We start from the raw sequence: 27,239 nt of genomic DNA, 5'->3' as shown, positions 1-27,239 counted from the left end.
CACCTCCGAGTGGAGTGACTCTAAGCCTGTCTGACAGTGTGGGGCTCCTTGTCTGAGCAGGCGCATGGAGTCCGGGGCGTGGGGGCCAGGGCAGCTCGGCATCCAGGGGTTTCTGTACTTGGTGGCACAGGGTTGAGCAGATCTTGACTGACAGATCACTCTTCTAAACTTCCTGTTTCTGATTATGTCTGACACGTTGTAGGATATCTCAGTACCGTGTGGCACCTGTGCGATTGTTGATACATACGCTCCGACCAGAGGGCGCACACACTCTTCTGCCGTCAGGCACGTGCGGGAGGCTCGTGCTTCACGGAGTGTCCACATCCGTATAGGATGTCTACCCACAGCTCCGGAACGTTCAGTGATTCATGTAAGGGACACTTCCTGTCTTGAGAAGCATACACTACGCATTTTCTTTCCTGATCCTAAAATAAACTTCTTAAAGGGATGTACACCCACAGATCTTGAAATACCCACAGACAGAATTTCACGGTGTTTGTACACGAAGTTCAAACGGGTACTGATACCGCGGAGTCAGCGTGGAGAGGAGGGTGGCCAGGACGGTGTACTTTTTATCAACCTATCTGCATCTGTTTGCATAAAATTAAGTTCTGGTATAAAAATTAACCAAAGTTGTTCATTTATAGGAAACAACTGCCTGTTATTTCACTTTTAGATTTCTTAACTCTGAATTTTTTTCCTCCCTAGCTTTTTTTTTTTTTTTTGGAAAGAATTCTATTTTTATTTTGTGTGTATTCTAGTTAAGTTAAATTATCTGTACTAAAGTGAAATAAATCTTACATTTTGTTCAAGCTTTTTAAAAATTGTAAATTATTAGGTTAATGCAGCATACATTTACATAATACAAGCATTTTTATGACTATGAAACCCTTACCAAGTTCTTTTCTTTGCTTCGATCTTTTTCTTTTTTGAGATATACTTGACGTATGACATTGTATAGTTTCAGGAGCACAGCATAATGATTTTGTATTTGTATATGTCATGACATGAGCACCATGGTAAGTCTAGTTAACGTCCGTCACTGCACACAGTTACAGATTTTTTTCTTGTGACAGGATCTTTTAAGGTCTGCTCTCTTAAAACTGGTAAATGTACAATGAGTCTTGTTAACTGTGGTCACATGCTGTACATTCCGTCCCCAGGACTTCTTTATCTTCTAACTGGAATTTGTACCTTTTGACCCCCTCCACCATTTTGCTTTTGAGGGTCCTTCTGGTCCCGCATGCTGAGGTTCTGTGAGGTTCTGTCGACTTCGTAGGACTGAGAATCGTTCAGTGTTGGGGAGAGAACGTATCGGGAGATGGAGGCCTGGAGTTGTCCTGACCCCCTTTCTGCGAGCTGTACTGGGAATTGTACTGGGCCTCAAGCTCTCCGTCTTTACAATGGGAACAGCAGCCCCCCAGGGTCACCGTGAAGACCAGAGGCAGTAATGACCGTGAGCGTGTCCTGTGAGCCGTAGAGCCTTTAGACCCTGGGTTGAGGTAAAGAAAGGCCGTTGCTTTCGTTCCTCACGGACTTCTGATGAAGGCCGTGTTCTTCCTAGCACATCACCATCAGGGGATTGTGATGCCAGGGGAATCCCGCGGGGGGCCTGAGCCGTTGCACCCGAGGATGGGGGCCTGCTGCCCCTGGGCACCACTGCGCCTCGGGGTCACGAGGAGGAAACTCCAGCTCCCCGGGCCGTTGGGACCTTGAGGCCTGGCCCTGTATCTTGTTCCTGTGTGTGTCTGTGTGATTACAGGAGAGGATGCATCCCATTGAATCTCCAGTCCTGAACACAGTGCTGGTGGTGTCTCGGGCACAAGGAAGTGTTAGTGAGTGGAAGGGAGGTGCGTGGTACCCGTGTGCATCCCCGGGCTCGTCGCGGGATGGGGAGCCCAGCTGGTGCTTGTCGGGAGGGGGTAGGTACAGGATGAGGTCAAGAGCTGGAGCATCTGAGGCACAGACCAGGGTCACCTGCTGGCCCCCTGGGGCCGTTTTCCTGCTGTGAGGGGTACTCATAGCTCGTCTTTCAGAGGCCTGTGTGGAAGGTTAAATAAGATGACACAAGTTAACATGGAGTCTGACTCAACGAGGCGTCAGCCCCCACCGTCACCGTCACCGTCCTGCGAGTACACGAATGGTGGTGCTACTAGCTCGCTGACCATCGAGATTCAGAGCTTGGACGCCCAGAAGCCCTGTTGGCCCTGAGGTCCTCCCTGCTCTTCGCTTCTCCCCGGGTCACTGCTTTTGTAGCCATTTCGACTCAACTGGGCACCTGCAGTTACGTTTCAGTCCAAGTTCACTTCCGTGCCCTTGCCCTCACCCCTGTCGGCAGGCGCTGCCTCCTCTAGGGTGAGGTTTCAGAACTTTCCATGCTGGAGGGGAGGCAGGTGCTTTTCAGACCAGAGCTGCGCCTTGGCATTAATGACGTGAGGTCGGCCCAGCATCCAGCCAGCGTTGGAGAGCGGACCTGCTGGCGCTTGCTTGCTTCCTCGGTGTCCTTCCGCTGGCCTCTGGCTGGGGGGCAGTTAAGGACACTGTCCGGGGGTCAGAGCGTATTTCCCTGGTGCTTCTGCTGATAGTCGTCAGTGCCCCCTTCACGCCATCCCTGGGGAATGCGTCCACATGAGTCTGTCTTCGCCTCAAGTCCAGAAGCCACATCTATTTTCTCTCCTTTGGACGATGAAAGAATGAGTGTGCCTCACCTTTGACCCCAAGGTTGGGTGATGGGAGCCAGCAGGGCTTCTGCTGAGCTCTGCTCGGGGCTGCGGCGTGGGGGCTTCTGACAGCTGTGATGCTGGCAGCCTGTGTGTCCTGCTCAGGTCTCTTAAACGACGTGTGATGCTTTAGCATTTACTTCCAAAGGGAGGGCAGCAGTAATTTCCCTCGAGTTGGAAACTCACTGCTGACTTTTATTTGGGTTTTGTAAAGTCTCCGAAACACTTGCAGAAGTGCTGGCTGGCCGTGGAAACTAAACTGTGAGAAAGTCACACCAGCATGATTGTTTCGGGGACGGTGGCTCTCACGCCCGTTGGGCCCAGCCTTTCCCGCCGACACCCTTCCCCCTGTCCTGCAAGCCCCTTTCCTGACACCAGTGTGGGAATCAAGTCTAGGGCTGGGTACCGCTGACTGTCATACACCAGGACGGTCCTGGCGGGTCTTGGGTCAGAAGCTCCTGACCTACTGGGGACAGTCACAGAGTCAGGAAGGTGGGGAAGTTGTGAGCAGCCTGGTATCCCCGGCTTGTAAATGACGTGAAGGGGTGTGATTATTTGCTCGGGTTTACAGTTGACAGGGGTGCAGGCACATCCATATAACCTAGTGTCTTGACTGAGGATCACAGCAGTCAGCTGTCTGCATCACACAGGATCTCGGCTGAGGGTCAGCAAAGCATTGAGCGTTCATTCATCTGAGCGAGTGGGCTGAGGACACCGACTTTCATGCTTGTCGGAGTCAGGATGTACAGATAGTTCCTTTTGTCCACCGGGCAGAACTGAGCACAATCACCAACCAAGCTCTCGATGCAGAGTCTCAGCTCTGACCCAGGAGTCTCTGGCCGCCACCATCTGTGAAAACGCCTGGCACATTGTAGGTGCTCAGTAGAAATGCAGCCGATGAGACAGCAGCCTCCGAAGTGCCCGTTTCCTGTTTCAGTTTCCCTGCTGTCCTTTCAAGTTCCATACCCGGGGGATCTCCTTCGTTCCTGTTGCCCTCTGGACGAAGTCCAGACTCCAAAAGCTGGTAAGAAGAGAGATCAGAGGGCAGTGTCCCCCATCCGAGTCCAGAGCTCGGTGAGTCCACACCCTGCCTTTCCCTTGAATGGCGGGTTTATGACGTGGCTGTGCCGTCAGGCACCAAGGAGGGGAAGGCACCGTGAGTGATCTTCGGATGCGTGGCTCTGATGTGTCTGTCACTAGGACCGTGTTGTCTTCAGGACCCCCTTGGTGGAGGGCTCGGGGCTTGGTGAGAAAGGGGAGCATCAGCACGGTGGTCCCGGACAGACATTCCAGGGGTGTTAGGGCAGAAAACTGGGGGACGGGTCTTTCATCTGAGGCTTTGCTTCTACATGTCTCCTCCACAGAGATTCGGGATCTTAATGAGCGGTTCTTTAGAATGATCTTCAGAGGTGGGTTCATAGGATTATCTGAAGCTGAGAGACGGGGAAACAAGCCTGGGCTGTGTCCTCCACACTTCCTTTCTCCCGGCATCTCGCAGCCGAGCATCCTGGCCGGGGCTCGTCCGCGGGTCACAGGCGCCAGGCACTCCGAGTGTGTGGGGGTAGGAGGTGCGGTAGGAGGACCCCTGGCGCTGGAGTCCCTGAGACCCCCTGTGTGGGAAAATGACACCAAACGAGGGAGGATGTTTCCAGCGAGAGGAGAAAGTGCTTAATACAAGGGCACAGGGAGCTGGGGAGCTCTGCAGTGTCTGTAATGGAGATCTTAAGAGCACATTCTACACCATGGGTCAGTTTCTGGTGTGCAGCATCGTGTTCCAGTCATACACACACATATATTCGTTTTCATACTCTTTTTCATTATCAGTTACTACAAGATATTGAATATAGTTCCCTGTGGTATTGTAACTGAGTGTTTGAGTATACTTCAAAAAAATTGTATAAAAATAAAAAAGTATTCTAAAGAAAGGAAAAATTAAGGGGAAAAAAAAGCCCGTTCTGAACTCCCCAGTCCTCTCCTTTCTGCTTGTGGAAGCTGTGGCGTCTCCCCCGAGCTTCACGCCTGAGATGAGTTCCTGCACCCGCAGTCGCTTCGCCTGCTGACTTCAGGTCTGTCCTCGATGCTGACATCTTTCTGACTTGGTTTTGTCATTTAAAGTCAGGTAGGATCTTTCCTTTCCCGCGGCCCCGGGAGGAGTATTCAGAATTGCTGCTCTCAGAGCAGAGCCTTGTAAGTCCTGTACAACCTTTTTTTTAAATTGAGGTTTAGTTGATTTACAGTGTTGTATTCATTTCTGATATACAGCATTGTGATTCAGTTACATATATATGTATTCTTTTTCATATACTTTTTCACTGTAGGCTGTTACAAGGTGTTGAATGTAGTTCCCTGTGCTACCACAGGTCCTTGTTGTTTCTGTATTTTGTGTATAGCGATTTGTGTCTGCTAATCCCAAACTCCTAACTTGTCCCTCCCCTCTCTCTCCCCCCTGGTAACCGTAAGTTTGTTTCTATGTCTGTGAGTCTGTTTCTGTTGTGTAAGTAAGTTCATTTGTGTCATATTTTAGATCCCACACATAAGTGGTCGCATATGGTATCTGTCCTTCTCTGTCTGGCTGACTTCACTTAGTATGATGATCTCCAGGTCCATCCATTCGGCTGCAAATGGCAGTAGCCCTTTATGGCTTTGCCCTCATCCTCCATCAGGGGCCAACCTCTCACGCTCCTGCCCCGCCCTCAACTTTAACTTCCTCCTCTGCAAAATGGGGCTAACCCTACCTCACCAGGGTTGCTGCATGGATTAAATAAAATTGATTCAGAGCCAGTACTTAATAAACGTTGCCCACTACCTCTGTATTGGTTATCCATGGCTGTGTAACAAGTTGCCCCCGCATTTAATGACTTAGAATCATTATGCTGTACACCTGCAACTGAGGATGTTGTATGTCAGTTATATCTCAGTTTAAAAAATTTAATGGTTAAAAGCAGCTTACATGGAGTATCTCTGGGTTTTGTGTGTCAGGAATCTGGGCGCAGCTTAGGGGGCCTCTAGAATCAAGTGTCGCTGCACAGTGGGTCTGGGGCAGGGTCTGCTTCCAGGCTCCCTTGTGGCTGCTGGCAGGAGGCCGTTGCTGGGATTCTGCCCAGACGTGCTCGGAGGCCTTTGTGGCTCCTGGCCGGAGCCCCTTGGTCCTCACCGCATGGTCCCCCACCCATGGCGGCTCCTTCAGCAGAGCCTACAGGTGGGAGGACACGTCTCAGCATTTTCTAACCTAACTTCGGGCGTGACGGCCATCGCTTTTGCCGCCTTTTTTCTGTTTTTGAGGAGCAAATCGTTGGGTCCAGGCCGTGCACAGGAGGCAGGGATCGCCGGGAGCCACTTGAGAAGCTGCCTGCTGCAAAGATGACCATTCTTTATCCTTATTTGCTAGGTCTGCAACTGAAGCACAGTGAATACTGAGTGTTTTGTAAAAGCGTTACAGAATACGACAATAAAATCCAGCGTTGGTGCCTGCAGCCTATGCAGGGCACAGATTCCGTGGAACCAGTGGGCCCCCCGCTAGGAAGAGGGGGCCGTGTCTCTGCCGTTTGTCCAGTAATCCGTCTTGCCCAATCACCAGCCCACGTGTGTGCTTTGCTTGTGAGGGAAGGAAGGTGGCAAAAGAACAGTTGGTTCCTTTGGCAGGAAGTGCGATTTAAGTAAAACACTGCTTTTAAAAAACTTTTTAAACAGTTAAGGTCACACCTTCCAAGACGCTCTAGATAAACTGAAATTTCTGCTTAGCTGCGCAGAGTTTGTACATGGGGACAAACTGCTCTCTGGAAAAGCTGAGCAGTGGTGGGGTGGGGGTTGGGGGCTGCTGTAAGAATAACGGAAGTGGGGGGGGTGATGGAACCCATCCGTCCCCATTTGGGAAGTGTCTTCCTCCTCCTTCTTCTTCTTCTTCTTCAACTTTTCTGAGGAATGAGGCTGGAGGAGACATGGTGACCTTGAGGACTCCTTTCCGAGCTTGGGTGGGGAGGGCTGGGCCCCGAGGGCCTGGAGTCCCCTGGAACTCCTAGGACATGCTGTGGCCACCAGCAGGAAGGAGAAGCCACCCCCACTCTGGGGCCAGAGCACCGGGGGCTGGGCTGAGAGGCTGCTGAGCTTCAGAGCCCACCAGGTCTGCCCCCTCTGGGATAATGAGCAGCAACTAAATTGAACAACAGTAGAAAGGGACAGTATTTCATGGTCTGACGCTCCAGCCAGCTGTGTGACCTCAAGGAAGCCTCACAGCTTCCTCCTTTTGCAGGACCAGGAGACTGGACAGGAGGGGCTGCGACGGTCTCACCATCTGAGGAAAGGGAAGGAGCTTCCTTCCACGGTGTCAGGTCCACCGGGAGGAAAGGGGCCCCGGAGAGCAGCCAGCAGCCCGGTCCACGCATCCTTTCTCCTCCTCCACTGACTCCTGTTTCCACCCAGGATTTCCTGCATCAAACCTTTGTGTTTTCCTGTGGGATGGTCATGACTGCTGTGTGTGGGTGTGTGTCACGGTCTGAACGAGGTCCTGCGCGAAGAGGAAGTCCCCGTGCTGAGTGATTCACGAGAGTGCCCGGCATCCTGCTTGCTCTCCTGTGCGGCCGTGAGCAGGGCCTTCCCCCCGCGGCTGGCGGGGGAACAGCAGCCTGGGAGGAGGCGGCCCCGCTCAGCACGAAGCCACTGGCCGCAGGGCATGATTTAGGTCGTGCTTTGTAAGAACATTGTCTTTGTGGAGACAAACAAAAGGGAAACTTTGCCTGTTTTTTTTGTTCTGTTATTTCCTCCCTGTCCAATGCAGAAAAGAAAGATGTTGGGAGTTAAATTGTAAAAAGAAAAGAGACACCAAGCATATTTGGCAGAAGAATTAACTGTTAAATCTAAGTTCGAGCAGGCTTGCCACCTAACGCCTCAGAAAAGGCATGTTCTAGCCTGAAATGAATCATTTTCAAGATGGCTTTTGAGTTTTTCATCCTCAAGGGTATTTTAAGGGGCGGCCTTGCAGGACCCTTGGGCTCTTTTGAGGATTTGGAGCCAAGTTTGGAGCAGAGCCCTTGGGTACAGCAAATGGACAGACCCCTGAACGTGTGCCCTGCAGCCGAGTCCTGACTGCGAGGACACACGGTCTGGCTGGAACCCTGGACGCGAGCGCCCTGGTGGGGAGGCTGTCAGAGGGCGGTTGTCTCAGCTGGGAAGAGGGGGGCCTGGGTGTGAACCGAACGGACCCCAAGGGAGGCCACAGGGGAACAGCACCTGGAAGGGAGGGTTCAGGTCCTGAGCTCTGCATGCTGCAGAGGAACAATGGTGGCTCGGGCCCAGGGTGTGCTGCTGGCCCCGGGATGTGAGCCTTGCACAGTGCTGTTCTGATGAGTGTCACAAGCCAGTGGCCTCCTGCCCCGGATTTGCTGGAACTGTCCCCTCAACCTGGGAGCGACGGGCGCACGTAACTTGGGTTGTCAGTAGTGTTTCAAATCTCACTTCGTATTTCAGCGTCACCTTTGTCTGAGTTTCAGCTTTTTTTCCTTGCTCTTTAGGCTTTTAAAGCTACACCGTTACCGCAAGAGAAGCACGCGTGTCGCTGCTCTTTCCTTCTTGGGCTGAATGTGTCTCGTTTCCCTTTCACGTATCGATCCCAGGGCTCAGTGGTCCCTCGGTGGAGACGACGAGGACTTCCCTGAGCCCTGCACCTCCTTGCCTTGCCGTGGCTCTCAGAAGGGCAGCGGCTGCGACTTCACCTTGTCCCTCCTCCTTTTGACGTGTCCGTTTCCACTATTGTGTTTTTAATTTCTGAGGGGTCAGCCTTGCTTTCTGAATAATCGTTCAAAGCCGCATCCTGCTCTTTTTCTGTGTGTGTAAATGGTTACTTCTTAGCTAAGCATGTCTTTTTAAAAGATTAAAATGCATCCCTGGGAAGTAGGGAGGGTATATAGCTCAGTAGTAGGGCAGGTGCCTATCGTGCATGAGGTCCCGGGTTCAATCCCCAGTCCCTCCTCTAAAAATAATAATAATTTGTTAAAAATTTAAAAATGCATCCTTAAAGCTCTGTTTGCACTGGGGGCTTGTCGGTGGTGCAGACGCGGCTGTGGTTGGGGACCTTCGCGTATCCTGCAGGGTTGCTTTCCCTCATCCCTAGAGGGGCGTCCTTCCCTCTTTCGCGCAGGGCAGAGGTTGCGGTGGGAGTACCAACGGGCTCCTGAGCTCTGTCTGGAGTCCCGAGCCAGCCCTGTTTGAAACAGATTTCTTAGAGCCTCAGCCTCCCGTGTCCTCCCGGAACATCCCTCTGGTCATGTGCCTGGGACCCAGGATAGGATTCTGGTTCCGGGGCTGCCCTCCAGCTCTCGGGCGCCCTGGGAGTCGGGCCTGAGCTCAGTGCTCCTCTAGTGCTCCTCCCTGCAGGGCCTGGGCTCCAGCTTCCCTCTAGACAACCCCCCCCCCGCCTCCCACCCCCGGCCCCTGCTTCCCCTTGTCATCACTCGTCTGCTGCTGTCTCTGCTCCTAACTCTTTGACCTTGGGAGCTTGTGTTTTTTATTCCTTGAACCATTTGACAGGGGTTTTGAAGGGAGTGGAGGAAAAAACGCAGGTGCCCTGTGTCCAGCATGTAACTGGACGCCCATCCTCGGCAGCTTTAAATAGTTACTTAACAGAGAAGGCGCTGAGACCTTTATGTAACTGAGAGAAACTGGAGTTTATTCCGCAGCCATCAGATTCCAGAGGGAAAATGTTAGAAATGCAATAATTAGAATTCATTGGTCTTAACAGCGTGATACCTAGAAAAATGGATTACATGTGTTCAGAGTGCTGAGGTTTTGAGCAGTCAGTTCTGTTTCTACAAAAACAGTGCAGTGCGTAACCCTGCTTCGTAGACCCCTCCAAAATTTTTCCAAGTTTCTGGAAATATATGTAGTGGGAACATGCCATTTCCAGCTTAATTATTGTATACAGATGGGACATGTTTCTAACACTGATTTTTACCATACTGCGTTTTCTGTGAAAGCAGCATGATTACATTGTCGAAAACGCTGATACGAAATAAAAGAACGTACCCCCTTCCCCCCATCGGAAATGAGCTCTCCCGTCCTGGGTTCGGTTTGTACTTGCTAGAAGTGGCTCCCCTGGTCCTCACGGCTGTGTCCTCCTCTTCCAGGACACCGGCGTCGGGAAGTCAAGCATCGTGTGTCGGTTTGTCCAGGATCACTTTGACCACAACATCAGCCCGACCATTGGGTAAGTCCTCGCGGGTTCTTCCTTTCAGAGCACTCGGAGAGGCCAGGTTGTGCCTGAGCCTGCAAGCAGTTCTCATCCCAGCTGCAAAGACTGGCAGAAATTCAGGAACTTCTAGGCAGAATGTCCCTGTCACCCCCCGCCCCCCACCGCCGCCGCCACCAACCATCCCCCTGCCGCAGCGCAAGGTCGCTTCCTGCATCTCCATGGCATCATTCTGAGCATCATGCCGGCTTTATTTCCAGACGGAAGACGAGCCTTGGGACAAATCCCTGAAGGCTGTGCTTTAAGACGCCCACCAGGAAACCTGGAAGCGCCTCCGCTCACGGCGGAGCTGTGTGTGCAGCCTGTGGGTGGATTGATTTTCCCTTCCTGCATTAATCGAACGTCAGCATCTCCATTCTAATGCGTGGGAGGGGAGGGGAGGGTTGCTCACTCCAGACCCTGACCTTGGACTGCAGGAGCACTTTCCTGTTCCATTTCCCCCTTTCCTACAGATACCTTCTCCAGATGGGCGTTTGCTGTGCTGTTTTGCAGGTGCTTGAGTTTTTGCTGTCCTAGAACCTGGCCTCACTGATTTCTCTCCCTGAAGACAGCATGCTGTCTGCAGAGAGCAAGGTTTGGGTTTCCTCAGCAGGGAAGCAATGTGTGTATAAATGTGGGGAACCGGGTAGGATTGATGAGGACAGGGCGATGGTGTCCATCAGCAGTAAGTGGAGAAAATTCATGGGGAGGCATTGGTGGCTGCTCAGCTGGATAGGCCAGTGGTTGAAGCTGTGGATGTGAGAAAATCCAACACGTTTGTAGCTAAAATAATGACTTGAAACGTTTTCACAGAAATATGCTCAAGAATTGAGCGGGGTCTGCAGCCTAACAAGTCTACAGATGCTTGCAGAAGATAACTTGAGTCCTGGGTCTGAGGCAGGGGGAATCACAGTAGCCAGACGACTATCACTTTGCGCTGGTTCCTGAGCCCCAGTTTCCTGAAGGTGATGTGAGGAGGGTCCTATGGCACCCCACATACAAATCTTTTACAACGGGCAGTAAGCGTGCCTGTGCTTTGCTCAGAAGACCTTCTCTTCGCTATATTATTGGCTAAACAAACATCCTTGAAAATACTGTCTGGGAAGAAGATGGGCCTCTGCCTGCAAGATGTGCATCACCTCCCAGCACAGGCACTTCTGTAGGTTGGGGACAAATTCACAGAGGAAATTCTTTTCACTCTTCTCTGTAATGGACTTTTCCCTCCTTAATTTGCCACTTTGTGATTCTTGATAAGAACCCATGAGAGTGATCGACTCAGAAATGTCATTCTGGAAGTTGGAAGGGAAACTTTGTCTACTTTTTGAACTTCAAAAAAAGTTTTAGTAACAACTCTGTATTCCTTTTGTAATGATTAAAAAAAAAATCAAAACGTAATGCGTGCTTCTGCCATAAATTATGGTAAGTACATAAGAGTGTTCGTTGCTCATAGGTATTAGCATCATTATGCCTAGAACAGGTTTGTCATTTTGGTCCCAGTCTCTTGTCAAAACAAGTCAAGATGCCAGCCCAAATGCAAGGGAGGGGAAGTAAGCCCTACTTCATGGTGTGGAAATGCATCGTGGTGGTTTGGGGATTCTTAAAAATAATGTATTATATGGAAACTGCCTATAGTTTTGGCTCAGTTTTTCTGTAAACCTACTCTAAAAAACAGTCTATTGGGTTTAAAAATTATGTATTTTTTCTTTAAATTATAATGCTCATTGTGAAAAGTTCAGACCATACATAAATATATAAAATAAAAAGTGAGGTCAGAGGATTATTAGCTCTCCAGTCCCGTTTCTTCAGTTTCTTTTGCCAGTATTTAGAGTCCAAAGTGCATGTTTCATGTATTTTAAGTGTTTTCTGTGTATAAAGCAAGCAAACAAACACATAACTTTCAAAAACAAAAACAGCTTCGTGCTCTGCCTGACGTGCCGCAGGACCCCTTCACCGTCTTGGTAGGTTTTCCTGACTCTTTGCCATGAATACAGATTTCTCAAAACATGCCATGAACGGAGTATTTTAAGTGCTATCTGTGCATTTCCTTGACAGAGTCCAAGATTAAAGTCTAATTTTTCTGGTTATACAAGTTCAAGTCCACTCTAAAAAACCCTAAGAAGCACAGAATTTATCAGAATAGGAGTCCTGTTTTTTATCCTGTTTCCTTCTTCATCCCTACTTTGAATATTTTCTTATATCATGTAATCTCCAAAAACATGATCAAAGTATTTTTCTGACTGTAACTTTTATATACTCATCATAAAAAATTGAAAATGAAGAAAGTCATGAGGAAAAGTGCAAACATTACCCGTCATCTCTTTCTCTCTGAAGTGCAGGAGGAGCAAAGTTCATGTGCAGTGTCATCAATCTGGGGGATAAAAGTTGCATAATAATCATTCGGAAGGACGTGTACCAGCGCACTGGCAGTGATGGCAGCGCAGTGCTGGAGTTACAGTTGATTTTAATTTCCTTCTTTCTTTTCTTTTTTTTTGTGAAGTACATATATTGCTTTTATAATGAGAAAAGTAATAAAGACGTTTTCATTTTTGGAATGTATTTGCTCTTTTACTGTAGTCTGTGATGTGTGGTTTAAGCACTCTTAAAGAAATGAAGTGTCATGGGCCAGGTGTGGTTTTGAGACTATTGGGTCATGTTGCTTAGAAAAATGCTTAGAGTTTCCGTTTGTGCACTGGCACGTTGGCAGGTAGAGCTCTAACTGGTGACCCTGGTGTGTGTGCGTGTTGCGGGGATGGTGGGGGAGCCACGGGGCTTGCTCTCTCCTTGGGACTCTGTGCTTTACCTCTTAGTCTGGGGGAAAGTAGCAGAAATTGAGGGAATAGTCCTGGGCTGTGTGCAGCGTGAGCGCAGGGCTGGACTCTGTGCTGAACTTGGAGGGCGGTGAGAACCATGAAAGAGGGGAAGACGTCCTGACACTTTGTCCCTAAAGACTGTAGTTCATGCATGTCGTAAGAGGAAGGTACTGAGGGCACCATCATCGTACCGACACAGCTGATAGGACTCAGTGATAATATCTGACGTAGCGTCTAAATTTAAGTTTCTCCAGTTGTCCTTAGAATGTCTTTTAAAGCTCTTTCCCTCTTAATCCCAGGTCCAGCCAAGGTCCAAGATTGTTTTATGTCTTTCCTCTCTCTTAATCGAGATCCTAGAACAATCCGCCTGCCTTCTGTTTCGTTTGCTTTTCATGACGTTGATTTATTTCAGGCATTCATGCCCGTTGCCTTGCAGAATGTGCCCCATTCCAGATTTGCCCGATTGCTTCCTTGTGCTCAAAATCAGATTAGACGGTCGTGGCCGGAATGATGTGCGGGTGACCCGTGTTCTGACCCCGTCACCTCAGGAGGCTCGCTCTGTCTGCTTATCCCACAGCCAGCGATGATTGCTATTTTTTTCTTTTTTTTTGTGGTGGGGAGGAGGTAATTAGGGTTGTTTGTTTGTTTACTTATTCTGATGGAGGTGCTGGGGGTGGAACCCAGGACCTTGTGCATGCCAAGCATGTGCTCTACCCCTGAGCTGCACCCCCCCCCACGCTTGCTGTATTTTAATGAATGGGAAGCTTTGTCTCATGGGGGAAAAATAGTCGAGGGTATTAAACTTCCGTTGTATTAGATTTTTTTTCATCTTTCATGAGCACAAAGAAAAGGCTTATTAAGAAGAACTATGCAAGAGAGAAAGCATCAAATGTTCCGTTTTCTACTGAGAATTTCAAATCCTTCCTTTTTCGCAGAGAAAACAAATACTGTGAAGCTACTGATCTGTGTCCCTGCGCTGATGGAGGGCAGACGGGGCTTAGATGCGGCGCTCCCGCTGCTGGGTTCAGAGCAGCGGGCGTGAGCCTCTGTTCGTGGGCTGCAAGGCCCACACGGGGACTCACCCGGGCACCAGCAGCCCTTTGCCCTCTTAACTGTGGTGGTGGTATGTTTTTAAAATCTAAGTTTGTTTGGTTTTTTATTTTTATTTTTTCTTTGTTTTTAAAAATGTTTTAGTTACTTACTATTGTATTATTTATTTTATTTTGGTGGGGGGAGGAGATAATTAGGTTTTTTTTTAAGAGAAGGCCCTGGGGATGGAACCCAGGACCTCATGCATGCTAAGCGTGCACTCTACCACTGAGCTGTACCCTCCCCCCAGCCCCCCAAATCTAAGGTTTTATTTTCTTTTTTGATTTCAGGCATAATGTCTTAGAACAACTGAAGATAAATGTTTTAGAAACAGAGCTTTTGAAGGCAGACTTTGCCTTTTCCCCCTGAGACCTCCAGTTGGACTCACTGAAAATGCAGTGTTTTCTCTTGGGTGAGGGGTGTCTCCTTTCCTCTCAGCGGCCCTGAGGGGGCAGCTTCTGGGTCCTGCGGAGACGCCACCTTCGCCTGTTTGAAGCTGGAGTCTTAGTGAAGGTTCTAGGGATAATTGGTAACGCGGAGATTCTCTCTTTCAGGGCATCTTTTATGACCAAAACTGTGCCTTGTGGAAATGAACTTCACAAGTTCCTGATCTGGGACACGGCTGGCCAGGAACGGGTAAGGACATGCTGTTGTTGGCTTTCCCGAGAAAGTACTGGCTTTTCTAGCGGGAAAAAACCCCACCAAATACCGACAGTCTCTGTATTTGGCAAGACTATTGGTTGCAGATGGTGGAAACCCAGCTTGAAATGACTGAAGCAGAAAAAGGAAATGTTCTTTTCTTCGGCTATGAGAAAAATAAGGGGGTGCCTGTCTTTTTTTATTTTAGTAAATTTTTTAAAATTGAAGTAGGGTCGGTGTACAGGGTTGGGTTAGCTCGGGGTTCCTGTCTCAGGGCGGGGCTGAGCCCAGCCCTCCCCAAGGGCTGTCCCCAGCCACTGTGTCTATTCCATTTCCTTTGCTTGCTTACCTTTAAACTGACTTCATTTTTAGGCCCACCCACTGGCGTTCCTGCCCCGGGGTGGCCAGGATAGCCTCAGCAGCAGCTCCAGGCCATCATTCTGCCACCTTGGCAACCCCAGGAAGCAGGGCACCTCTGCTCAGACCCGCGCCCCCCGCCCGGCCCCGAGGACCCTCATCCACCTGGTCTGGGTCCTGTGCTCACTCCTTGGCGCTGTACTGAGTTTGGGGGAGGGGGCTGGCCCTCCTGCTCGTGGGGCCAGGCTTCCCCCTTGGGCGGCGGCTGCTCTCAGCTCCCCCGAACCACTGGGCGTCTGGCAGGCTTTGCTCCTCGACGGAAGTCTGGGCTCTCTTCCTAGGAAATGGGGGAGTGGGCGTCGGGTTCCCAGGAAACAGCTGATGAGTGCTCTCTTACTCCTCATTCTTCTTATTTGCTGGAAATATTTATGGAGAAGGTGATGCAAGGAGCCCCTGTCTTTAGATTTTAGAAAGTGGAATAACGAACACCAACAGACTGTGTGCAGCAGGGGATTTGTGTAATAACCAGAGTGTGTATTGTCCGAGCTGAGGGGTGACCAGGATACAGGCAGAACATGGGTAACCGTCACCTCCTCTCAGCTGAGTGCTTTCAGCCAGATCACAGTGCTCATCAGAGCTGATCGTCGTGGAGAGACGTAGGCTGAACTTCCGCTTGTCTGATCCCAGCTCAGGTGCCACCTTCTCTGCCCCCCCCACCCCCCAGCTTCACCCACTGCATTTTTCTCCGTAACTCTTACCAACTTCTAATGTACCTCCTAATTCACTTATTGATTCTGTTGATCACCTCCCTCTCAGAGAGACTCCAGGGTTCAGGGTCCTGCATCGTTTTCATTGTCACTTCCTAACAAAGTGAGTGTGTAAATGTGATTTTCGCTTTCTGTAAATCCCCTCAAAGTGAATATCCCAGCGTCTGTCAATTAAGGTGTCTCCAAGATTTCTTTCTCTTTAATCAGGACGATCCTTCTGGCCCACAAATGCTGACCCCGTTAGAATGTCTTCTGTTTTGCTGCTAAATCGGGAGCAAAGATTTGCACGCGTGGGGCTGCCACCTCTTCCCCTCCTGTGCACGCTGACTCCCGCAACTGGGCCCAGATCCGAGGGGACCTGCCTGCCCGGGACCTCTTCTCTGTGCACCGGTGTGTCTCTGCTGTCAGTCTGCTAGGTTCTTTGTCTTGGTGTTTGGGGGGATTGTTATTTAAACCTAAACAATGAGGTTTTCTTGCTCCGCTTTTTACTTTTTGGCCCTGAAAGGGTTGCTTTTTCAGCTGGTTTTACTGAGCGCAGTAAGGTCAGTTTCACACGGAGGTGGCTTGCCCTGCCCCAGCACTGGTCTGAGCGCCTTCTGTGCCCTAACACGTTTAGCCAGCTCACAGCACTTGGAAGTACTGTCTTATCCCCGTTTACAGGTGAGGTCACTCAGGCACAGAGAGGTTAAGTAACTTTCCCAAGATCACACAGCTAAGATGGTATAAAACTGAAATTTAAATCCAGCTCTCTGGTTCCTGTGCTTTATAGCTTTGTGATGATAGAAAAATCACCCCAAAACCATGCAGTTGAAAGGAAAATTGTCCGAAATCCCACTGCCCACGTATTTCCACTCCTAGGATTAGGTGGCCATTCTTCAGAGAGCTCACGATGTGAGTTGGTAATTTCACATCAGTGGGATCATGATTCTTCATAACCTGCTGTTTTCACTTGCTAGTAGGGTTCCGAAGGGGAGATTTCTGTGTGGTCTAAACAGAGCGTTTGACGTTTACACTCCTATTCTAATGTATAGTCCAGGGATCGACTACTTTGGATAAAATCTGGCTCTGAAGTGACTGTTGGAGTTTGGAGTTTGGACCACTTAGCATCTCAGAGCAAAATAGCAGTACTTTTTTTTTTTCATATGGCGGTATTTCTGATTATTCTAATTGCTTTTCTAAAATGTGACCCTTAGAGGTCATAGGTCCCTGCAGCTGCACTGCTGTGTCTACTTTGAAATGCATGAATGTCACCACACAAGTCACGACGCGGTAGCAGTGATCCCCTTTGTGTGTCAGGGAGGAGGGGCTGGCTTTGGGGTGGTCACTTCAGGCGCATCCAGGTTTGTGGGGACGGAGCGAGCAGTGTGCACGCGGTTGTCCAGTCCCGCTGACCCTCAGAGGCCCGGGGTGTTACTCCTGGGGTGACCTTGTCTGCCCTCCCTCCCTGCGGTCCCGAGTCTCTCCAGTGACGGCAATTTCTCAGTCGTTTGGCAGCTTGTTGCTGGGCTTAATCGTGCTTATAATGACGTTGCCCAGGGTTTGAGCTAAAAATAAACCCCCTGCTGCTGCCGGTGCGGGCTGCCATGCGTTCCGTCCCGTCAGTTGCTGGAGTCCGCGCGCCCATCCTCCCCGCCTCATCCCTGCGGAAATCGGCTGCTGTTCTCCTTTGTTTTCACCATGATCAACGAACAAGACCGCTTTGGGTTTATGATTTGACAACATAAAGATGCCAACTTCTGTGTCCTCAAGGAGGCAGGGTGCTCAGCTCAGTGTTACTTCCTCCATATTAGTTCGTTTGTGGAACCATCGGACCAAGTTCTGCCTGGCATGCCCAGCCCTGCGGTCACTGCCCTGCTTACCGCCCTGTGCTAATCCCATGTTATATGTGTGGGAGGAATTCATCTTCTCTCCTCTGAGCACTGAACATGTCAGAGGATCCTGGTCCTCCTCCATCTCTGTGTGGGAGAGCATCCGTTCTTTGACAGCTTGCCTTAATTCTGCTTTTAGTTCAGCCGAATGTGACCGGCATCCTGTGATCCTTTCAACACAGTCCAGAGGGTGACTCTTTTTTTCCCACTTTTTTTTGTTGAGTTATAGTCATTTTATAATGTTGTGTCAAATTCCAGTGTAGAGCACAACTTTTCAGTTATACATGAACATACATATATTCATTGTCACATCAGAGGGTGACTCTTAAAAAAATGGTTTAAGAAGGTTTCTAGTTGCTTGTTGAATGCAATTTGTTAAAAGCTGACCATTTTCAGGATTTGTGCATTTAGTTTGCCACCCCTCCCCCAGAGGGGTGTGGGGAGGGAAGATGTCCGTGTTGGGGCACGGGATGGGCTTTTGGGATTTCCATCCTGCCCTCTTTGATGGGTTGTCGTGCTGGTTTCTGCTTCGTGTCGGGGTCACCAGGGCCTCTGGAAGGATGTACACAGCCCGCAGCTCAGAGACGGCCCCCAGGAGAGAAAGGACTTACCTGCCCAGCTCTGTTCTCCCGTCTCCCTCCGTCAGGATTTATAAGGGAAGATGAGACTTCGTTCCCAAGGTGTCAACATGTCATTCCTTCCCACTGAGTTTCTTTGATTTCCTTCTTTGTTTTTCTCCTTAAACTGGGGACCAGAACATCCTCACTGCTATTAAATATCACAGTGTGAGCTGCAACCTGCCCGTCCTAGATGTGTGCTTCCAGATCATTCTGCGCCTGCGGTAAACACAGTCACAGTCCATAGAATAACTCCACTAGAAATGTCAGTATCTTGGAAAACTTTCAGGCTTCATTCTCTTGGTCTGATCCTTCCGAGAAGCCTTATTTTCAGAATCTAATGTGAAAAAATACTGACATCATCGTATTCTTTAGTTTCGTTTGGTTAAAGCCCGTGTTATAGCTGTCTGTCTTTCCTAATGGACTGCCTGAGTCGTATTTATAGGATTTTGGTTTCAAATGAACCACAGTCGCAAATCCCACAAAGGCGAACTGATGGTTCCATTATTAGTATAAAAACTCTCCGTTCCCCTGCAAACACATCTGAAGTTGGGAAGATTGGCTTCTGAAATCAAGCTCATTGTTCTGTGCTTTTTGAAGATAAAACTGAAGAGTGCTCACAGAGACCGAAAAACAGCCTCCCTCTAAATCCCCCAATGCTAGGCTAATTTCAGTCTCTAGATTTTCCTAATGCGGACATTGCAATTAAATGGAGCCACGCAATCTGTGGCTCTTGTGATCGGCTCCCTTTACTTAGCACAGTGTTTTCAGGGTTCACCACCTTGTAGCAGGTTTCAGCGGGTGATTTTTATTCCGTTGTATGGATTACTACATGGTGTTTATCCACTGACCAGCCGATGGACGTTTGGGTGGTTTCCACTTCTTGGCTCTTATGAATAATGATGCTGTGAACATTCACGTGCAGAGTTTTGTGCAGATGCTTTTTTTAAAAAAAATCTCGAGTAAGTATCTAGGAATGAAATAGGTGGGTCATACGGTGACTCTAAGTTTAGTACTTTGAGGACCTGCCAAGCCATTTTCAAAGGGGTTGCACTATTTTACATCCCTACCAGCAATGTGTGGGGTTCCAGCTTCTCCACATCGTGACCAACACTTGTCTTTGCCCAACTCAAGTTCCCACAGATTTACCCCTGTACGTTCTTCTAAGAGTTTTCTCGTTTCAGTTCCTACGTTTAGATCTGGGATCCGTTTGTTGTTACTCTTTGTGCATCTTGGTAAGAAAGGAATTCAACCTCATTCTTCGTATGTCAGTATCATACAAAATCAGTTGTCCTGACACGGTGGAAAAGACTATTCTTTGTCTTGGCACCTATGTTAAACGTCAGTTGGCCACACATGTGAGAGTTTAATTCCAGACTCTCTGTCCTGTTCCTTTGATCTAAATAAAGTTTTATCCTCACACCAATACCATGGTGCTGTGATTCCTGGAGCTCTGTCATAAGCTCTGAAATAGGGAAACGTGAGTCCTTCAACTTTGTTTTTCTTTTTCAAGATAGTTCTTGACTATTTTCAGTCCCCTGCATTTCCATGAATTTTGGAATCACTTTATACATGCTTATCAAAAAACCCAGCTAGGATTTTGGTAAGGATGAACCTGGAGATGAATTTGGGGTTGCCTACTCCTAAACCTTTGTAAGTGATAGGCAAGTGTCACACTGGCTTTCATCTCTTTGGAGATTCCTTGTGATTTGGAAACGCAGCCTTGACCTCAGAGTTGTACCTAAATTAAAAATGTTGAATAAAGTATTAAATCTTCTCAGTGTTGAAGTGTGGTCCTTGTAGTAAATTCATACAGAACCACAGGCAAGGTTACGTTTGTGAAATTGTCAGTTGCGATGTTCCAGACCATTATTAGACTTGAAATGTGTAATATTTGACTGCATTGTTTTGTTAAGAGAAGGAATCTATCTTCAAAATAGTATTATTTGCAGCTGATTGAGTTTTATTTCAGCAATATTCTCTAACCCAAGGCCAGACGTTTACTTAAGCCATACTGCTAGAGGTGATCATATTCTGAAACCCACTGATTCAAAACAATTACAGTCACTTTGGTAGTGAGTGCGCAGACTTTTTTCCCAATAGTGAGAGATTTCACATACTCCAGAAAATAATATAATAAATATCTCCATTTGCAGCAGCCAGCTGTGTGTAATCTTAACTTGTTCCTGCTGTCAGAAGTTTTCCTTGAGCCCTGGGTGCCTGAGAAGGAAAAGTCACCGACGCGCCCAGGAACTGAGGGTTTCAGGGACGCAGTCAGGAACCCTGGGTGCCGGGCTGGTGGGCCGTCCTGCCTGCTGACCTCCTTGGCCTGCATTCTGCCAGTGCCTGCCCGTCTGCCGTCCTTGCGAAGCTTGGGTGACCGGAGGGCAGGCTCGGGGATGTGGCTGAGAAAGCCGGGGCCTCGGGTCTGGGTCTGAACGGGTCATTGAGAAGGAAGAGAGACATGAAGAGGGCCGCTATCTGAGGGCAAGTTCAGGCTCCTTACAGACGTCAAAAGGAACTTCTCTCCTCCCGTCTCTCTCCGGAGCCTGGAGTCTGTGGTCAGGAAAGTCATTCCCTATTCATAGGCTGCAGCTGAAGTCAGAGCGCATTTTGACCTTCGGGAGTCCTTGAAGAAAGGGGCCTCTTACAGGCTCCGAATGAGCTGCTCTTTGTTCTCTTCCACTCGCCCTGCAGCCCCGGGGGGCGGGGGTTACCTAGCTCCCAGCTCCCAGCACCCAGCTCGCAGCGCGTACCCTGCGTCGGCTCCCCCGAGCTGCTGGGGGTCACCCCGGGCACCTCCTCACAAAGCCGCTAGGGAAGTGTTTCCGGGGAGGGTTCTCCCTTCAGCGGGAGGAGGTAGAGTAAATACACTTCCCTCCTGTCTCGGAGAACAGTGCTTTCACAGTGCAACTTGAGGTCCTAATAAGGGAAGTGCCCCCCCATCACCCCCACCCCAAGGATGCTCTCAGCAAGGACAACTGGATGCAGACTTGTTGCTGGGGGACAGCTCAGAGGCTTGCGGACGGGATGTGTGCTATTAAAATGAGATAAACTGCAGTCGATGGAGGGGACCACCTGGATCTTTTAGAAGAAGCCCCAGGAGTCACCTTTCGCTCAGAGTGGTGCATGAAGACCCCACAGCACACGGGATGGGTAGGTTAGACAGATTTTGAACAGGAAAGTGACACAGTCTGACTTATATTTGAAGGAAAAGTCGCTCTGCTTTGCAGTTAACATAGTGTGGCGTCAGGTGTCTGCTGCAGAGGGTGGACGGGGCGGGCGGTGAGGAGGGGTCAGGATGCAGGGCTGGTGTCTGAGGGACGTTGAGGCTCGGGGGCGAGCACTCGGGTGCATTACACGATGCTCCCTCCTTGTGTGCACGTGTGAAAATTTCCACAAGAAAAAGTTAAAATGAGACTGGACGGTAATGTAAATAAATAGCCTAATCCAGCCGTTAAACCTCGGGTCCTCCTGGCTGCTGTGGGGCCAGCGTGGAGGCCACTCCAACATCTAGATGCGCTGATGGAAGCTTCCGGACTGCCAGTCAAGGGAGGATGACCTGGGCTCAGGAGGGAGGGGGGCCGAGGCAGGGTCCCTGGGCCAGGTCTGCAGGCGGCTGGCCCTGGAGACGGTGCAGAGACCTGGGCGCCTGGTGGGTGGGGTGTGTTTTCTGTGGTTGGTGCGGTCACAGGTAGGGCGTCCGCGTGGCTGCAGCGAGGGCAGGCTTTGTGGGTACCCAGGCGGGGGTGGCAGAGCATCTGGGAGCTCGGGCACCGTCCCGGATGATGGGACGTTGGTGAACAGAGGGCCAAGGATGTCGAGACAGGAGGAAAGCGTGGAGAGACGTGGCTCCTTCCTGGCGTCTCCTCTGGGAGCAGGAAACAGGGGCTCCAGGTGACAAAAGGCCCTGACTTAGGGGCAGGCGGGGCACACATCAGTCTGGACTTTCAGGAACCCCACCCCCCCCTGGTGCTAGCAAGCAGGACTGAGAGCTGAGGTCCACTGTGGTTGGGTTTTTCACAGATGGGAAAAACATGAATTTCTGTAGCATCTCCAAACGTTGACTTCTGTCTTCTCCGTTATCCTAGAGATCAGACTACGCCAGGTGGTTACCTTGTCTTTCCAAAGACACTGATGGGGGAGGGTGTAGCTCAGTGACAGAGTGCATGCCTCGCGCGCACAGGTCCTGGGTTCCATCCCCAGTACCTCTGTCTTAAAAAATAACCAAGTCAGTAAACCCCAAATGATATATGTATACGTAAAGGCACCGACCCACACCCCACACGCTGACACCGTCTTTTTGTGGAAAGACGTTTGGGTTTGGCCCTGTCATTTTCTGCTGTAGAAGGTGTGCACGCACCTCATCAGGGAGTCAGGGGCTTCCTCGTGGGGCTTCTGCTTTAACCCTTTGGACCCTGAACGCTGAGGAAGCCCTTGGATGTCAGCACAGTGAAAAAGAAAGCAAGCAGAGGGGGAAAAATCCCCTCTCATTGCAAAAGTAATGTATCCTGTTAAAGGTGGTTTCATAATGAGGAAATAGTGCAAACACGTGGTGGGCTGCCCGTCACGGCATTGAGAAGTAACCCTTGTTAACAGGGGCTCTGTGCAGCTTTACACACTGCTAGGTTTTAGGACATCTGAGTAGGCTTATTAAGTAGGTCTCTGCTTTTCTGTGGAGAGAGAAGTCTGTGTAAAACTTAGAAACGTTCTTCTGAATGACGCCCAAAGAGCAGGCAGGGATGGTTTTTCCACTCAGCTTCGCCAGCTGAGAATGTGGGAATGTCAGGAATTTTCCTCAGGCTTCCCTCTTTGTTTGAATCCTTCTGGGCCTTGGAGGTGTTTTGGCTCCTGCCTTGGACTGTCCGGGCCCTGGTGTTACGAGAATTTCTGACAGGGCGCTGGCCCGGAAGCAGGCCGGCGCTGGCCCCCAGGCTGCCTCGGAGCGTCTCCCCAGGAACGGTGTCTCTGAAAGTCACATCCAACCCCTGAAGTTCCAGGCCCCCACGCCAGAGCCCTCTGCTGGGCTGTCTCCTGGGGGAGGCAGAGCCCAGCTGAGGCCTGTCCTTGTTTGGAAACTTCATGTATTTTCCACCACTGCTCATTCTTGACATGCAGAATTTTGCTGCTGTGGAATTTATGATGCCAAAAACCTAAGTTTAAGGAATTTTGCCTGAAGCCGACCGGGTGGCCTAGAGGATTAGACGGTTTACTGGAATAACACCCTTCACTGTGTGCTGAGTTGGGTGTTTGTGTGTAGGATGGGAGGTTTGTGATGCAGGAAGGCACTCGGAAGAAGCAAGAGGTTCCATCCAGAGCCGACTTACCTCAGCCATGAGTGTCGTCGCAGAGCTGGGAAAACCTTAGCTGTCACCACCGACCCCCCCCCCCATGGCTGCCCGCACTTTACAAAACACGAAAACCAGTAAAGAGCCAGTCACAGGGCAACAGACTGTCTTGAGTCTAGAAGTCTTCACGCTGTACCCCTAAGATGGGTTCTCAGTGCCCCATCTAGGTCCCTAGATGTTAATAAATATTACGAGAAAAAAGGTTAAAAAATAAATGAAGAATTCTGAGTAAAACCAAAACCAATAGTTTTCTTTACTCTGGAAAATTTCGGAGCCTTTAAAAATTACTCTGTAAACCTCCAGGGGATTGTTAAAATATGTAGCATTTCTCAAACTTAATTAGCCAAGAAACCTTTTTTCTGAAAAACACTTCAAGGGCACAGGGTTCTGCAGAAGACCTTGGGAAATACCCAGCCATCTGGCCTCACATGCCGTTTCATCCTGTTCAGAAACGAGTTTAATCACTGCTCAGGATTCCATGTGACAGCTAAGCCAAAGTCACGTTTCCAGTCCCCGATGGTTAGACAGGGAGGTTGGTTCCAGTTTGTCAGGGTTACTGATGAATCTAGAATGAATTCTGCTTTCCTCGAGGCCACACCTCTGATCATTCCCCCTAGAAGTGGAATTGTTGAGGCAAAGTGCATGAACGTTTCAAGACTCTCTAAATACATTGTCCAGATGTTTCCCAGAAGGGTCAGGCCCCCTCATCCTGCCGGTTGCTGGAAGCAGTTTCCATCTGTGACAGCTGAGGGTCTTAGAAACTCAGAGAAGGCCTTGCCCTGGCCCTCGTCCTGCAGACATCCAGCAATTAAACACCAGCAGCCACACACACACCCGGACAGAAACAGCCATTTCTTTTGAGGGGACAGATTGGCTTTTCACAATTCCTTATGCTTCTTCTAAACAAATGTCACTGGAGAGCTATCTGAACACTTTAATCTGGTTTTCTAGACATTTTGTTGGGTACTTAGGGAAGAAGGGATTTTGAACTGGCATCTACTGTGCTCATTTTCCAATAACCTTTCAAGGTGAGATTAAACGAGATAGTTCTGTCAACCTTGGGTGATGGTGAACTTTGCGTCTAGAAGAGTCTTTTATGAGAGGGTCTCCTCGGTCTTCATTCCGACCCCATGGGAGTGCAGTGATGTCATGCTGAGTGCTGAGGCTGGCGGCGGTGCTTTTGTTTTATATTTTGTTAGAAGAAAAGTCTCACATTGTAGCTAGAGGTGATTTATCTTTTTGTCCTCCACCAATATTACCCTTTGGTCAATGCATTGCTGAGTTTTGGACCTGAGACATGAACTTTTAACTCATTAAACCCCCCCGTCCTCTGTAATGAAGTCATTTAAGTGGTTTCACCAACAGATTTATTTCAAAATGATTCCATTTGGAGGAAGGAAGGAACAAGCAATGCGTCGTATGCAACGATCTAGTCAGTAATTCATGAGCCTGCACCCCAGGGACCGTTTCAGATCCAGTTCTTGGTTTTATAGCTTGAAATAGACTGTGTCTGAGAAAATGTGCACAGCTCACTTCTCTTTGTGCTCGAGTCCACAAGTGTCTTTATTTTTGAGAGACAGATTTTGTACCAGCTCTCCTACCTCGAGTGTGCAAGTGGGTCGTTCTTACATGGAAGCGGTGTGGGAAAAATGAGCGTTTTATATAACTGGGCTGAAAGGACACTTGATATGCATTCTCTTCGATTAGCAAAGCAGGGATGTTTAAAAAATACACGGCTTTTTCCTCCTTTATGGCAGGGGTTCTGATTTTGTGTTCTGCCTCTGGGGTGGGTTGCCAAAGGAAGGACTGAGAATGGATTTATTGATGCTTACGAGGACAGCAGACACACAGAGCTGGGCCGTGAGCAATTGTGAACGGCCCTGTCCTCAGTGAGTCCTGGTGAGGGAGGGGCCAGGCTCTCCAGCTGGGAACTCCGGGGTCCATCCTGAGCCCCATCCAGTCTGGTCCCTTTTCCGAAAACCCCCAGGCACCAGGGCATTTTCTCATTGGGGTGGAGACTTGCTCGAGGGCTGTGGGGCTGGGGACCTCGCACCCTCTGGTGAGGCCGCGCTAGCCTTCTGCAGGAAGAGGGAAACCTCGGGGACCGACGTGCTTCCGAGGTTCAGACGGGACCCCAGTCTGGCCAGGGCTTATTCAGCGAAGTGTACTGCACAGGAGGTCAGCGCAAATGATGGCTTTGTTGTTTGCCAGAGAGAAGCTTCAGAACCCATCCTTCTTTCCCCACAGTTCCCCCAGCCCACTCCCCAGTAAACACAGCTGCTTTTTTTCAGTTTAAAAATCACTGTACAAATTTGTACACAGCAGACCCTTGTAAGGAAAACGTACACATCACAAGAAATCCCGCTGGCAATGTCTAGAGAAGCACCATGTCGTGCCTGCGCGCACGGGCACACCCACACGCGTTTTACTGCAGGTCTGTGTGCTGCGTACGCTGCTCTGAGACTTTTTTTTCACTTAACAGTATGTCAAGGATCTCTTCCTGTAAATAAAAATCCTCATCGTCATCCTAATGCTTGTAAATATTCCACTATGAACATACACCGTTAATGAATTCTCTGTGCTGAGCCTTTAGGTTGCTTTGAATGTCTCCTCTTACTTACCAGGCAGGGGTGAGAGTCCTTGTGTGAGGTGGGGGGGGGGCGGGTCACAGAGGTGGAATCTCCAGGTCAAACGATGTGCACATTCCAACTTTTAATATATTAACCGACAGCAGCTTTGAAAGAAGGCCTCTTTTCTAAAATAAAGATTATGTATGTTTCAAGTGTGCAGCATGGTTTCATGTATGTAGACATAGCAAAATGACCATTAACGAGCAAATTTTCTCTAATATGCTAATTAGCTATTAGTCAAGCTAATTAGCATATTTTCTCTGACCTTTTTTTAAATGATGAGAACACGTGAAATCTATTCTCTTGGCAGATTTCCAGGCTCACGTATTATTGACCACAGTCAGCAAGCTGTCCATCTACCCTCTTAGCCACTTTCAAACATACATAACGTTATTGTTAACTGTGGTGCCTCAGCTGCATGCTCCATCCGCAGGACTTACTTATTTTTATAACTTTGACCCCCTGAGTTCATTTCCCCCACTCCCACCCCTGCCTCTGGCAGCCTCCACTCTGTTCTCTGTATCTGTGAGTTCAGTTTTTGCTTTTAGAGTCCATATATAAATGAGACCTTATGATATTTGTCTTTCTCTGTCTGACTTATTTCGCTTAGCATGATGCCCTCAAGTTCCACCCAAGATGTCACAAATGGCGAGATTTCATTCTTTTTAATGGCTGAATAGTATTCCTCTGTGTATATATGTGTGTGTGTGTGTGTGTGTGTGTGTGTGTGTGTCGTATCTTACTGATCCATTTATCTGTTGATGAACACTTAGGCTGTTTCCTTGTCTTGGGTATTGTAAACAGCGCTGTACATGAGAGTGTACATGAGAGTGAATATATCTTTTCAAGTTAGTATTTTTCAGGTAAACATCCAGAAGAGGGGAGTTGCTGGATAGTATGACAGCTCTATTTTTACTTTCTTGAGGACCCTCCATACTGTTTTTTATGGTGGATGCACCAGTTCACATTCCCAGCAGCAGTGCACAGGGCTCCCTTTTCTCCAGCATTTACTATTCGCAGACTTTTTGATGCTGGCCATTCCCACAGGTGTGAGGTGGTATCTCGTGGTTTTGATTTGCTTTTCCCTGCTGATTAACGATGTTGAGCATCTTCCCATAAGTAGCTCTTAAAATGCATCCCTGTGGAGCGTGTGAGAGTGTCTCTCTCCCCAAACC

General features: G+C 49.2%; 1 protein-coding gene across 2 annotated transcripts in view; it reads left to right on the top strand.

Moving 5' to 3' along the window:
- RAB31 (RAB31, member RAS oncogene family) overlaps nt 1–27,239 on the top strand; it is an 83,693-nt gene that overhangs the window by 21,201 nt on the left and 35,253 nt on the right. For both annotated transcript variants that reach the window (XR_012502081.1, XM_074352419.1), the window contains exons 2-3: nt 9,839–9,918; nt 14,393–14,474. Coding sequence is in view for 1 of the 2 variants with exons in the window: in XM_074352419.1 (XP_074208520.1) it covers nt 9,839–9,918; nt 14,393–14,474 (162 nt within the window). In the remaining variant the exon portion in view is untranslated. The remainder of the gene's footprint in view (nt 1–9,838; nt 9,919–14,392; nt 14,475–27,239) is intronic.

Source organism: Camelus bactrianus, chromosome 24 (genome assembly GCF_048773025.1).
Source record: "Camelus bactrianus isolate YW-2024 breed Bactrian camel chromosome 24, ASM4877302v1, whole genome shotgun sequence".
In the NCBI taxonomy this organism is placed as follows: domain Eukaryota; kingdom Metazoa; phylum Chordata; class Mammalia; order Artiodactyla; family Camelidae; genus Camelus; species Camelus bactrianus.
This window is presented reverse-complemented; position numbering and strand designations above follow the sequence as displayed.